General features: G+C 46.8%; 1 protein-coding gene across 1 annotated transcript; it reads left to right on the top strand.

Annotated features, from left to right (window-relative positions):
* Nucleotides 1-12076: 12076 nt before the first annotated feature.
* Nucleotides 12077-13924, top strand: LOC138504988 (S-antigen protein-like). Its single transcript, XM_069625353.1, has one exon. It carries the CDS (start codon nucleotides 12077-12079, stop codon nucleotides 13922-13924), a length of 1848 nt encoding a protein of 615 aa, XP_069481454.1.
* Nucleotides 13925-13960: the final 36 nt, after the last annotated feature.

The following is a 13960-nucleotide window of genomic DNA, read 5'->3' as shown; positions in this document are numbered from 1 at the left end:
TCTGATCTCCAACACTAAATCAATTGGCCTAGATCAAAAACCTTTCACCTCGGCTGCTGCATACTGACGCTATTTTAGTCCTCAAGAGCCGAACATGAAAAAAGAAACGTCTACATGTTACACACATGTGTATCATAAGAGTTATATGTTAAATTCATAGTGCTTGTAGAGGGATTGGTTGATTACTGTACATCCGATTTGGTCGAATCTAAATTGGTCGCAGATCTTTTACCGAAATTGGCCGCAAATATATGAGGAGAGAGGGGGAATCATTAATATACATATGGGTGGTGTTGGAGTGGTGCGGGGGGGCTGTGGTGGGTCTCTGCCAGCATATATTTGCAGCCAATTCAGCATAGAGGGAACAAAAACTCGACCACGTCGGGTTCGACCCAAAAGATTCGATATAATCAGCCCAAACCCTCAAAGAACTGTACAAAAAACTATTGATAATGTACTGGACCACAGTGCTTAGAGGTTCCTTACACTACACTGTACAGACCCATAGGGCCAGATTCTCAACACTTTATTTGCTGCAAGTAGGGAGATGTTCTAGTGCAGCTCCTCACTTGCACCAAAAAAGTAGCAGCCCATTTCACGAAGGGCATGTGAATGAATTCGGAGACCCTATGATCCCCCTTTGTGCATTTTCGCAAATAAGGGGGAATTCCTAGGCATTTTAAAGCACATCCTGTAGGCATGTTCTTTAAAATGCCCAGAAATGACAGCCACCCCCCTACGCCTTTTGAAAGAGGGGGGTGTGCAAATCACGACAGGGCCATTGTGACTTAAACCGCGGCTGTCACATTAGCATTTCCATCCTCTAAACGGGCATGGAAATGTTTTTTTAATGTTCTCAGTCATTTCGCCGGGAGTGGCCCTTTAACGGCCTGTCTCAGTGAAATGCGCTCCCAGCAACCACATGGCTGCTGCGAGCCTGTCATACATTAGTGTTGGACAGCGCATCTTTGCACAATTTCCAGCCCCTCCTGAAGTGCTCAGGTCGCCTTTGAGAATAAAGTGGCCTGAGAATTTGAGCAATGAGCGCAAATGAAAGGGGCACATTCTCTGCGCTCCCTACATTTGTGCTCCTTTTTGAGAATCTGACCCCTAGCTTCTAGAAGTCTTCATTGACTCACTCATGATGTCGGGTTGGAACAGACCTCTCTGCAACCTGGAAGATATCTTGGTAGATGTGTTTGTACTGTGCACAGGAGCACAAAGTTAAAGAAAAGGAGTGCCAAGAATAACATTAGTATGAAATCACTCCAACGCGCACAGGTCATGCGATTAAATCACGTGACCAAGCAAGCAGGCGTGTACGGAAGAACCCCAAACATTAAGTAAATAAGGGTTTATGGAAATGCTCACTGGGCAGGCTTCTCAAATTGTTGTTTACCGCCCTAAAAGCGGTCTAGCGTGCAGCCTCTCATGGGTTTTAGGAGGCCAACTCTCCTTACACTAGCTCCCTGCCGACGCCGGCTGCAGTTTCACAATGGCCTGCTTGACAATGAAGATCCTTCCCCATGACTATCTAAACAGCCTAGTGGACATAATGACAATCTGTGGGGGCTCATTGGATCTTTGCAGCAAAGAAGAGCTTTGACTAGAAATCCAATATATCAAGGGACTAAAGACCTTATGACAATCCTACTCTTCCTTCTGGATGGGCACCTAAAATATGGGAGTCTATGCCCCAAAATCTGAACCTCGTGCCCCTCTCACTATCCGCTGGGGAGAACGGAAGACATACCTCTTGAAATGGCATCTCTTAGATTAACATAGTCTCCACTAGTATTCCTTCTCCTGTCCCTCCATGGTTCACCTACGTTTCCCTCGGCAAGTATGTAGCCCAAGATCTCTAGCTATGACTGAGTTCTCATTCTCTCTGTGGTACTTTTCTATCCCCTCCCCACTTATTACAGCTTCCTCACTAAGCCATTCTCTGCTGTATCAGGTCTTGACACCCTCATGTGATTTGTTTCTTCTCCTATCCTCCCCATCAATGCCCTTGCCTCAACTGTACAGGGCCTGTCGCTTACTTTGAAATTGACAGTGCCGCAAATCTACATAACCATCCCCTCTGGCACTATATAGTTTACATCCATGCTACACAGGCTCCACTGTCATTCTCTCTTCCCTCTCCTCCGCTTAAGTAGGGGCCTTTTGGGACATTTTGTAAAATACCCCTCCTCCTTGCTCCTTCCTCCTCTCATTCTTCGGCCCAGCTAAAACTATTTTTTACCAAATTCACGCCCCGCCCCAAGATGATCTGCCATGGATGGCAAGTGCACACTGAAGCATAAATACTCAAGTAAGCAATACAACCCTGAGAAAACCTATACTACAAACATGGGTCCAGAAACTGGAATTCAGGAAAATAGGCTAAATATTACAATTAACGTTGCCTTAAAACAATAAGAGCAGGATAATCAGGCATAGGAAGGGTCAGTCCGGGGATGTAAGTCGGACATCACAGTAAAATGTCCCTGTTGGGACTTTCCTATCTCCTTCTAGGGGCTTCAATGTGACACCAACCAGACAAGACTCAGGGCTGCACACAGAGGACCATAGGGGGTTGAGCGGGAGGGGGCCATAACCACATCCAGGGTAAATAAGGTATAAATATCGTTAAATACTGTCCACGTCAATTCGCACTTCCATGCACGCAACCCTTGTTTTCAAAGGAAATCCTTCCCCCTGGTCGATAAAGTGGCAAGATCCAAATCAAACCCTAATGGTTGCAAAGTCCTATATACATATTTGATATCCCTGCTATACCCCGGGAAGAGTCCGCTCATTCAGAAGCATGCCAAAGAGGGTAAGCAGAGGGTCCTTAGAAATAGTACAAGATGTTGCCAAATTGAAACAGGACCACCCCTTTCACCAATACCCGTTGACTCTAAATCGCAGAACTTCCTCTCTCCTTTCCACATGCAGGGCAGAAGTCTGTAGCTGATAAGCCACACTTACGCGTTTTAAGTGGTGACCAGTGGATCACAAACAGGACCTTATGCTAAACCAGTCTGAGGCTCAGATGCAACATTCAATCCAACTGCACTTAAGCAGGCATCACAGTAATCCAGCATTTTAAGACACTCTTACTAGCGCACGCGATAAGAAGCATGCCGATCGCTTGGGCGGGGGCTCTTCCACCTGTGGAGTGTTGTGGTTTAGAGAGGTTGGGAATGGGACTGCAAGAGCAGTAAGTGCAGTGATTGAAGTCTACCAAAAAAATAGTGGAACTGTGCCTGCGGTGGGGGACAGAGTAGGAAGGAAAGGGGCAATGTGCAACACAATTTTCAAGCGTTGCAGTCCAGCTGGTTGAAAGCCAATTGGGTTGAAATACATTTCAGTTTAGCTGTAACTGATAGCCGGTGGTAAAGCAGAGAAGTGTGCTTTAACTACACAAAGAACCATTGAACAGCAGTTCTCTGAGAAGGGGCGTACGTACATAGGGTCTGCGGCTTCCAAGAGCGGAGGTCCAGGCAGCCTGACAGTTCGCTGACCCAGCATCGGCGCAAACAACAAAAAGGAAGGGGGAGGGGGGACTAAGGGCTTTTTCCAGCCCCCTCCTCCGCTACAGCCTCAGAGGGAAAGAAGGCATGACACGCCCCTCCGGGTCCATGTGTCTCCAGTGGGGGGCGGCAGGCTTGCTCTCCATGCACATTTCTGGCACCAGAACTTCGCGTAACCCTGGATCCTCTCGGTAGTATCCACGGGGTACCGCCTCCCTATCCCAGCCTCTCCTCCCTCTCCCCCCCCACTCCCACAAGTTGGTACAGCAACATTTTTGGGAGAGATCCGGTCGCTCGTCGAGAGCCAAGCAGTTGAGGAAGTCCCAGCGAGGCTTGGGTTTTTACTCCAGGATTTTCGCCATTCAGAAAAAGAACCAGGCGGGCCTGAGAGTTGTGCTGGACCTTTCCACCCTCAACATCTCCTTACCTCTACAAAAATTCAAGATAGTTACGCCAGCTTTGCTAGCGGAGACATTGTGCAAGGGAGACTGAATGTGCTCCCTGGATCTGAAGGATGCGTACCTAGACGTCCCGATATGGCAGCCTCATTGTTCTTTTCTACGATTCAGGATCATGGGCTACCATTTACATAAGGTTCCAATAAGCCTCGAAAACAGAACGTTCAATCTCTTGTACTTCGCACAGTGTGTTTTTTTCTCTGTTTTTGTTTCTCTGTTATAGCATTCTCTGTAATTGTATTCTCTATTATCACTGGATACCAGTCTGTACAGCTAAATATACCCTTAAACATTAAAAAGTCCAATGACAACAATGTGCTATTGGACCAGACCTCTTTGACAGCCAGAATAGCATTAGAAGCCACAAACTTCAACTATAAAGATCTGTTAGCCAAAAAACATGCTAGTTCGCCCCAAAATTAGGTATGAAGGTGCAAAAGAAAAGTCTCACCCATATCAAGGACCATATGAGGTATAGCATGGAAATTCACATCTCTTAAAAACAACGATTGCAGATGAGAAGGCACCACCACAAGATGTTTGAAAGATTCCCAATATGGGCCTGCAGCCTGTTTATCATCAGGACAAACAATGGATCTAACAAAGTAAAAAAGCACAAGGATCCTTTCGACATTCGTGAGTCCAAACCCCCCCCCCCCCCTTTTCCTCCTCACCATTAAGCACAGAATGTGTGAATGTACACTTACAGACATTATTCCACACGAATGATCTAATCAGTCCCTCAATTGATTTGTGCATCTTCCCTGAGAGAGGCAGGGGTATTATGTTGGACACAGACAAGATGTACAGTCAAAAGGTCAGTTTAATGATGTGCAGGAATATCATGAAATGACACAATTAATAAGTGATGTGTGCTTTCAAAAGGTTGCTTTTCTCAATAAATCAAGTAAGGGGTTTGCCCAACGACCTACAGAAGCTAGGGGAAAATCTATGACTGATAAGGGATGCCGCAATATAACAGTGCCAAGGAAAGGGTGAATGCAAAGTGGAATTTCTCTATTATTTCCAACACCTGGGTTGTGGTTTCGGAATCATAAAGATCATGAAGTTCATAATCTAGTCTTACTGAGTCCCTTCACATCCTGGGAAATCCTACTCTAGAAAACAATGTCCAAAGAAAGATCTAAACCTAACCTTAGCAAGGTATGTAGCCACCTATCTACCCCTTTGCTTAAACACAAATGTTCTGAACCGTGGGGAACAAAAGAGTTCACAAAATCCTAGTCACAAAACGTCCAACCCTAGCCTAGAAGCCAACTCAAAGTAAGAACTTCAAGGAAGTACTCACAATGTCGACCTCTCCGCATTTTTCCAAAACTCAGGGTTCACACGCGGGTCTTTTTATGAACTCTTGTTTCTTAGGCTTCCCTTTTCAGACACCCCAAAAACTGTTGACTTCCTTCTTTTATGGGGGTTGGGGGACTCTCCAGACCCTCTGACATACAGTTAAGCCTCTCACATGGGGAGTTCTGCCAACTCACCACAGCTCTGCATTTTCTCCAAAATAGTAAGAATAAAGTATTTCCATCTGTTAGAATTCACTGCTCAGTTGTACAGAACATGTTTGATTTTTAGATCAAGGAGCTTTTTGCTATCCTGGGTGACTTTAATCCCTAGTTCTAACATCTAAACCTGAGAGCAGAGTGGCATCAGAAGCTGGAATTACGCAGAATATGTCGTCTTTGATATATTTACCTTGAATTCCCTAAATGTTCTCACACCTGTCTAACATCTCAAAGAGGCTACACACTTACATGTCTGGGTCAGACTAGGTTGTCAGTGTAAAGCAGCACCTTGGAAGTGTAGCCTTTAGAGGTGATAATAGCAAAACCCTCATGAATTCTAATCACAAGTGTCAGTGGTTCCATAGTGAAGGTCATGGAAGGTCTCCTCACACCCTCTCGTCTTCAGTCCATACGTGCCACGCTTGGATTATGCCAAGCTGCCTCATTCCTACTCCACTTTATTCTCGACCACCTGCTCCCCATTAGGGCCTTTTCTATTTCTAATGATTTTCGTTGTCTTTTCATGACGCACCTAAATTTGCTTTTTTCGTCTTTTTATTTGGACATGGTCCCTAACTTGCTGTGATCCTACCGTTCTGTTGCCTGTACCGTGATCTGGCGCCCTTCGGGTCTGGCTCACACTTTATTAAACTCCATAAATAAAACTAAGGCATTAAAAAAATAAAAAAATATTGTTCACTTGGAGTGGGTTTTAACGGCTGCCACGAGATTGTCCACCTGAGGCATGGAACAGGATGATTGAAATAACACTTCATGGCCCTCTCCGAAACTCACATCCTGCGCTACAGTCCTTGGTTCAACTTCGATAGGAGCCCTTCCTTTAAGCCTTGCATCAAGACGAAAACCCAGAAAGGCTGGCGCCATCTTTATTCACTTGACAAAATAGAATCCTGAATCCTATTATCAGCACTTCCTGTCCTGACCCCCTCCCTGGCCCCACTGTACGCTGCCCTGCATGAGGCATCCAGTCTCATGACACACTGATGAAATAGCACAACAATATCCCACTGCTGAGGGAGCTACACCGGTAATTTTTACAATCCTTTATTATTATTTTTATTATATATTTTGATAGTGTGGCCCGAGCAGGAGAGCAACAGAGGGCTGTACAGGTAATAGAGCAAAACATTGGTAGTGAGAATTTAATAATTATCGCAGTACATTATACGGATGCGCGTGTCTCCAAGACAGGCGGAACCCAGAATACCAAGTTGTTTGTGGAGTCCAGCATTGTTTCTAAAGAGTCTACATCTCTTGGCAGCAAATTTCCAGCCTCCCTGGATGAAAAGCTCACCCTTTCAGAGGCCTCCACAGCAGAAGATGCAACAGCATCATCTTAGAGATGCAAGAAGGGAAAAAGCAGCTCATCATCACAGGCCTTCTCCTGCATCGTCTCGGACTCCTAAATAACATATGATGCACATCAGGCCGGCCCCAGAGATTGGGGATTTGGAGGGGGTCAATTTGCAACAGAAGAACAGAAAGCCTGAGGAAGAAAGATGGGAAGAGGCCTGAGGACGTAGAGTATAACAAGAGCTGGAAGAGAAAAAGAAACAAGGGAAGGAGAAAGCAAGGGAAGGGGGAAAGAGGAAACAGGCAGAGACAGAGCTACATGGAAGAACAAGGAAAAAAGGGATGATAAAACAGGGGAGTAAAGGGGGCAGTGACAGGGTCAGGAAGAGAATTGAGGAAGGAAAGTGAGAGAGAAAGGACACGTGGAAAAGAGAAAGGGGCGAAAGAGAAGCTGGCACAATGAAACAGATAAAGAGAGGGAGAGAAAAACAAAGATGACCAGATGTAGAGAAAATAGAGGGAAAGATAAAGCAAGAAATAGGGGGAGAGGGAAAGAGTGAGAGGAAGAGATACGGGGGCCGAAAGAAAGAAAGTGGTTGAAAAATGAGGCAGGACGGCGGACAGATGGAGGGAGACACTCCCACAGTGTGTGTATGTACGTGTGTTTGTGTGTGTGTGCATGTTGGTGTGAATGTGTGGCTTTGCTTGCACCTCGACCAGGTAGAGACGTAGACAGGGTAGGGCCTGAGCAGGCAAGCTCCACCCAAATCACTAAATGCCCTCTCAGCATGCAGCGCTGTGCCGGCATTTACAGATGCCACTGGGCAGACTGAGAAGCAAGGGTCGCTCTTCGGCTCCCACGCTCTGCACATGTCAGGAACCAGGAAGCTCTCCCTGCTTCCTGGTTCCTGTCTGTGTGGAAACGTGGGAGCCGAAGGCCTATGGAACCGCTCAGGAGGTGCCAGCGTGTTGAATCTGGAGGGAAACAGGTAAGTGTTTGAGTGCATGCAGGTGTGCCAGTATTATGTACGAATGCAAGCAAGGGTGTGTGTAAGGGAGTCAATGTAGGTAGCAAGGGGGTTCCTGTAAATGCACACATGCAAATGAATGCAGTGTGAATGGTGTACATGGCTGTGAGTACATGTGTGAATGGGAATGCAGTGTGAATGTAATGGGTGCTCTTGTAAATGACAGAAGCTGTATGGGTGCTTGACTGGTGGATTAATGTGTACATCTGTGTGTGACTATCTGTGTGTGTGTCTGTGTGTGAGTGCGTGTGTGAGTGTGTGTTTGTGTTTGTGTGTATGTTTGTGTGTGTCTGTGTGTGTGTCTGCGTCTCTGTGAGGCTTGAGTGTTATTATGTGAAGGAAGGGTTGGGTGTGGGGAAAGTACTAAAATGGGGCTGGCTGGATGTTACTGTGGCATGGAATTCTGTACTCGCATTAAGGGTAAAAGCCAATATGATGAGTGTTCTTACCTTGGGGAGGAGAGAGCATGTTTCCTTATTGTGGCATGGCATTGTTTACTGGTGTCAAGGTCAAAGGCAACATGATCATTGTTAGTACATGTGGGGCCTTTTTGCAGCCTGCAAGGCAATGTGTTCCTACTGCGTTAGTGTCCAAATACCACATAATGAATGTTCTTATATGGGGGGCGGCATCAGATTGTGTATCCAGCAAAGACATGTTTTCTTTATGTGGCATGGCTTTTTTTTACTGGCATTAAGGCAAAGCAAACATGAGTATTTTCTAATGTGGGAATACTGGCGTTCACAGGTGCTCCAGAATAGACATGTGTAAGCACAATCAGTGTGAACATGTTTTTTACATTTGAAGAGTACTGGCATATAGTGGGCAAAGGCATTATTAAAATGCATTAAAAAAATGCTTGTTGATTGTTGTTGACTTGGCATCCAATGGGTTTTTTCCTATCGTACCCCTCTAAACCTCTAGATCTGTTCATGAAACCCCATGTTGCCACGGTCCGGGCCTCTTGTGGATGTGTCTCAAAATTACTGAACCACATTTGCACGTATATCTCACAAAAAACAGATCTCTCCTAGCCACTAATCTAATCAATTTGCTCCTTGATTATTTCAGTAACCTGTTGGTTGGGACATCTACGGCGAATCTTCAGGCCCTGTAGGTTGCACAGAACGGAGCTGCTAGACCTATCCATGGGCTATCTCACTGGGAACACGTTACAGATGCCAGACGCAGACTGCATTGCCTACCTGTTAAACTTCGTGTTACGTACAAGTTACTTTCCTTGATTTATAAATGCGTTCACAATGAAACTCCTCAATACCTTGTGAACCGTTTTACCACTCTTCCAGCAGGTCGTAGCTTGCGGTTTCATGGCCCGTTAAAACGAACCCAGCCAAGGTATAATGTAAAAACCTTTGGCAGATCCACTTTTGATGTTCAGGCTCCCTTGTACTGGAATAAACCTCCATTTGAACTCAGGCATTCGAAGTCCTGCCTTGAGTTCTAGAAAAATCTTTAAAACTATTTGTTTAATCTTGAGCCAGATTAAATTACTGTTCTCATCTGCTTAGACCATGTTCGCCAAACTTCATTCTGCACTTTGTTCTGTACGTCCCGTCACTGTTTTTTGTGCACTTTGAGGCACATGGGTGAGTAGTGCTATATAAGAACTATAAATAAATAAATAAATAAACCGATTCTAAACTGTGTGGCATTTGACCTAATTTATTACAGAAAGTGTACTGTAAAATTCACAATTTTTACTCATTATTTTAAACATGATCTGGGGGATGGAGGGGAGACCTCGAACCTCCCTTGATTGGTTTGGCCTGCCTTGCTACACTTGGTCGCTCTTGCACTTCCAGCCGGGGGCAGAACAAGCCTCCTTCCGTTTGTGGGCTCCCCCTAGGGAGGGCCCTGCTTACCTTCAGGCCCCATTTGTTAAACAATTGCGGCTATGCCTCTGACACTAGGCATCAGTGGGAGGGAGAAATGCCAATCTACAGGCCAGGCCCCAGAGTTTCCTCCAAGGTACAAGCCAACAAATCTATGTTACAGGCCGGGTGTGATATTGTACTTCCTCTCTTTGTGTCAGTAACAGAGGGAGAGGGAAGACAAGTAAACGAGGTAGGAAAAAGATTAAATTCATGCCAGTAGTTTTGACTTTGTATGCTGAAAACAGAGGGGGTGTAATGGAGGCGAGGACAGAGAGAGAAGGAGATTGTGCAGGGGGTGTGCGACAATGGCTCTGCAGCACAGGGAAGAATAGGCAGATGGTACTGGAGTGGTGGAAGGTAAAACGTAAGTACAGGAGTAGAGGGCCACTGCAATCCAGGACAGAGAGCTGAAGGTAGGCACAGTAGGAGAGAACCTTTTTTGAGGTGACACAGGTATGGGAGAGTTTAGGGGTTTGATGCCATGGTGTAGGTGGATCACTGGAAAGCATATTATCTAGATATGGAATGGCTAAGAGTGGTACAAGAGGAAGGGAAAGGCACAGAGTTGGAGGCATGTGTTTATGATGTTCGTCCTCCCAAAATGGTGCTGGAAAAGGGCCTAAAGACCCAAGCTACACCTCAATGATGGAACCCAAAGAAGCCGTAACATCTTTGGGGATGCTTATGGTCTCGTGCAGAAGGGATATCACCCTGTAGTTTCGGCTGGACTGCACCTTTTTGGGGTGGAGCCAAGGCTGATTTGCATATGGTTTTTCCCCTCTCTGTAATGACTTGGCAGACTGAAAAATGATGGTCTTGGGGGTTGCCGAGAGCAATACCAGAGGTTAGGATTCATTCCAGACCTTCCAGCCATCACCAATTTGTTTTGCCATTCCATGCAGTTACATGAATAAGGGTTGTAGAGGGGGTACTTCATCAAGAAATGATGGACCAGTCTGATGGCTGTGGACATCGATCCTACAGGATTCATTTCAAGAAATCTCTGTTGTGGGAGAAGCAGAACAAATAATCACTGAGCCTGTGCATTGGTTGATGGAAGGCCTCTTTCTTCAAAGGTATCCTTGTCTATATCACCCTACACGCTAAAATTAGACTAAACAAGCTAAACCAATCCTCTTCCCTCAGACCCCTTAAACAGTCAAACCCATCCTGAATGACTCGATGCTCCCTTCCCTATAAGCCTTCTAGCAAAGTTCTCTATTAGCCCACCTGGCAGACATTTCCTCCTTGATGTCCTCATCCTTGTTCCAGACCTAACCATCAATTTTCTACATGCATGGCTTTCGGTCTGAAGCACCTTACATGTAACACCTAAAGCCTCTGCCAACTGTACTGTCTGCATTAAAAACAATAAATACTATACAAACTCTATTGTGCCCTGTTTGATCCTGTCAAGAAGCATAATCAGGAACCCTGCATTCCTTAACTACCAAGCAAGAGAGGGCGGGCCCAACACATTGCCTTTCATTTTCCCTCCTCGTGACAATACTAGCTAAATGAAGCAGGGACGCCACATTCGTTTAGCACTGTGACGATTCGGGAGGACTGGAGTAATGGGATTACTGTGCTAAACAGAGCCACTGCCCTGCAACACACAGAAAATACCCCTAGCTGGCTCTGGGCAGGGTGTATCATTCTACCTGAAGCAACGTGGCTCTCAAAAGCCCTGGCCAGCGTGCAAAGTTCTTCAGAGGAGCACCTCCGAGTGAACACAAAGAAACAAGCAGTGGGATAAGGTGATAGGTGACTCAACAAGGCAGTTCAAGGGTTTAGGTGCCTGCTTTGGAGATCCATGTATAGCCTGCCAGGTTCAAACCTGGAATGGTCACATCATTCCATGGTTGATAAAGCTGTGCGACACAAGCAGGTAGTAATTTCACCTACTACCTAAGCACCATTTTACTTTAGGATGTATGGCAATGGTCCTATTAAATTATGTTATTTAAGGTTGCATATCACGAAGCTCAATAAATGTACTAATGTTCACAAGTTTTCGGTATTCCACAGCGATATCAACCCTCGCCTGATGTTTCATAAGCTACCACTGACAGGATCAGAGCATTGGCCAATGAAATGACAAGCACAGTTCACATCTCTAAGTCTGGTGCAGGGTCCTAACGAAGACACATGCCTGATTTATCGGACACAGCAGTGTAAAAGTACTGGCAAAGTATAAAGGCTCAGATCTGGACAAGGAAATGATCTCTCACAGAGGCCTCATAAAGTAGCAGGTAAAGGAGAAGCATAGTCCAGAGCCAGAGGAAGCAGCAACAGGGAAGGGGACACAGCGAAAGGAAGCAAGGGAAGAGGAGAAACATGAATGGGAACCAAGGGAAGGAAGCATCAGGAAAGGGACACAGCAACAGGGAGCAAGGGGAGCAGAGATCCATGGATGGGAACCCAGGAAAGGAAGCATCAGGAAAGGGACACAGCATCAGGCAGCAAGGGAAGAGGAGAAACATGGATGGGAACCGAGGGAAGGAAGCATCAGGAAAGGGACACAGCAACAAGGAGCCAGGGGATAGGAGAACCATGGATGGAAACCCAGGAAAGGAAGCATCAGGAAAGGGACACAGCAACAGGGAGCAAGCGGAGAGGAGAACTATGGTTGGGAACCCAGGGAAAGAGGCATTGCAAAAGGCACACAGTGACAGGGAGCAAGGGGAGAGGAGAACCATATATAGGAGCCCACGGAAGGAGGCATCAGAAAAGCAACCCAGTAACAGGGAGCAAGGGGAGAGGGGAACCATGGATGAGAAGCCAGGGAAGGAGGAATTAGAAAAGGGACACAGCAACAGGGAGCAAGGGGAGAGGAGAACCATGGATGGGAGCCCAGGGAAGGAGGCATCGGGAAAGGGACACAGCGAAAGGAACCAAGGGAAATGGAGAACCATGGATTGGAACCCAGGGAAGGAAGCATCGGGAAAGGGACACAGAAACAGGGAGCAAGGGGAGAGGAGAACTATGGATGGAAACCCAGGGAAGGAGGCATTGGAAAAGGGACACAGCAAGCGGGAGCCAGGGGATAGGAGAACCGTGGATGGGAACCCAGGAAAGGAAGCATCAGGAAAGGGACACAGCAACAGGGAGCAAGGGGAGAGCAGAACTATGGTTGGGAACCCAGGGAAAGAGGCATTGGAAAAGGGACACAGTGACAGGGGGCAAGGGGAGAGAAGAACCATGGATGAGAGCCTAGGGAAGGAGGCATCAGAACAGCAACACAATGACAGGGGGCAAGGGGAGATGAGAACCATGGATGAGAAACCAGGGAAGGAGGAATTAGAAACGGGACACAGCGACAGGGAGCAAGGGAAGAGGAGAACCATGGATGGGAACCCAGGGAAGGAAGCTTCGGAAAAGGGACATAGCAACAGGGAGCCAGGGGATAGGAGGAACATGGATGGGAACCCAGGAAAGGAAGCATCAGGAAAGGGACACGGCAAAAGGGAGCAAGGGAAGAGGAGAGCCATGGATGGGAGCCCAGGGAAGGAGGCATCAGAAAAGCAACCCAGCAACACGGAGCAAGGGGAGAGTAGAACCATGCATGAGAACCCAGGGAAGGAGGCAACAGAAAAGGGACACAGTGACATGGAGCAAGGGGAGAGGCGAGCCATGGATAGGAACCCAGGGAAGGAGGCATTGGAAAAGCAACACAGCGACAGGGAGCATGGGGAGAGGAGAACCATGGATGAGAACCCAGGGAAAGAGGTATCAGAAAAGGAACACAGTGAAGGTGAGCAAGGGGAGAGGAGGACCATAAATGGGAACAGAGGAAAGGAAGCATCAGGAAAGGGACACAGCTACAGGAAGCAATGGGAGAGGAGAACCATGGATGGGAACCCAGGGAAGGAAGCATCAGGAAAAGGACACAGCAAAAGGGAGCAAGGGGAGAGGAGAACTATGGATGGGCACCGAGGGAAGGAAACATCGGGAAAGGGACACAACGACAGGGAGCCAGAGGATAGGAGAACCATGGATGGGAACCCAGGAAAGGAAGCATCGGGGAAGAGACACAGCGACAGAGATCAAGAAGAGAACCATGGATGGGAACCCAGGGAAGGAAGCATCAGGAAAAATGCACAGCAGCAGGGAGCAAGGGGAGAGGAGACCCATGGATGGGAACACAGGGAAAGAAGCATCAGGAAAGGGATACAGCGACAGTGAGCAAGGGGAGAGGGGAATCATGGATGAGACTCCAGG

This window comes from Ambystoma mexicanum, chromosome 11 (genome assembly GCF_040938575.1).
Source record: "Ambystoma mexicanum isolate Mex_15411 chromosome 11, UKY_AmexF1_1, whole genome shotgun sequence".
Taxonomy (NCBI): domain Eukaryota; kingdom Metazoa; phylum Chordata; class Amphibia; order Caudata; family Ambystomatidae; genus Ambystoma; species Ambystoma mexicanum.
The sequence above is the reverse complement of the archived record's forward strand: the minus strand, read 5'-3'. Positions and strand labels throughout refer to the sequence as shown.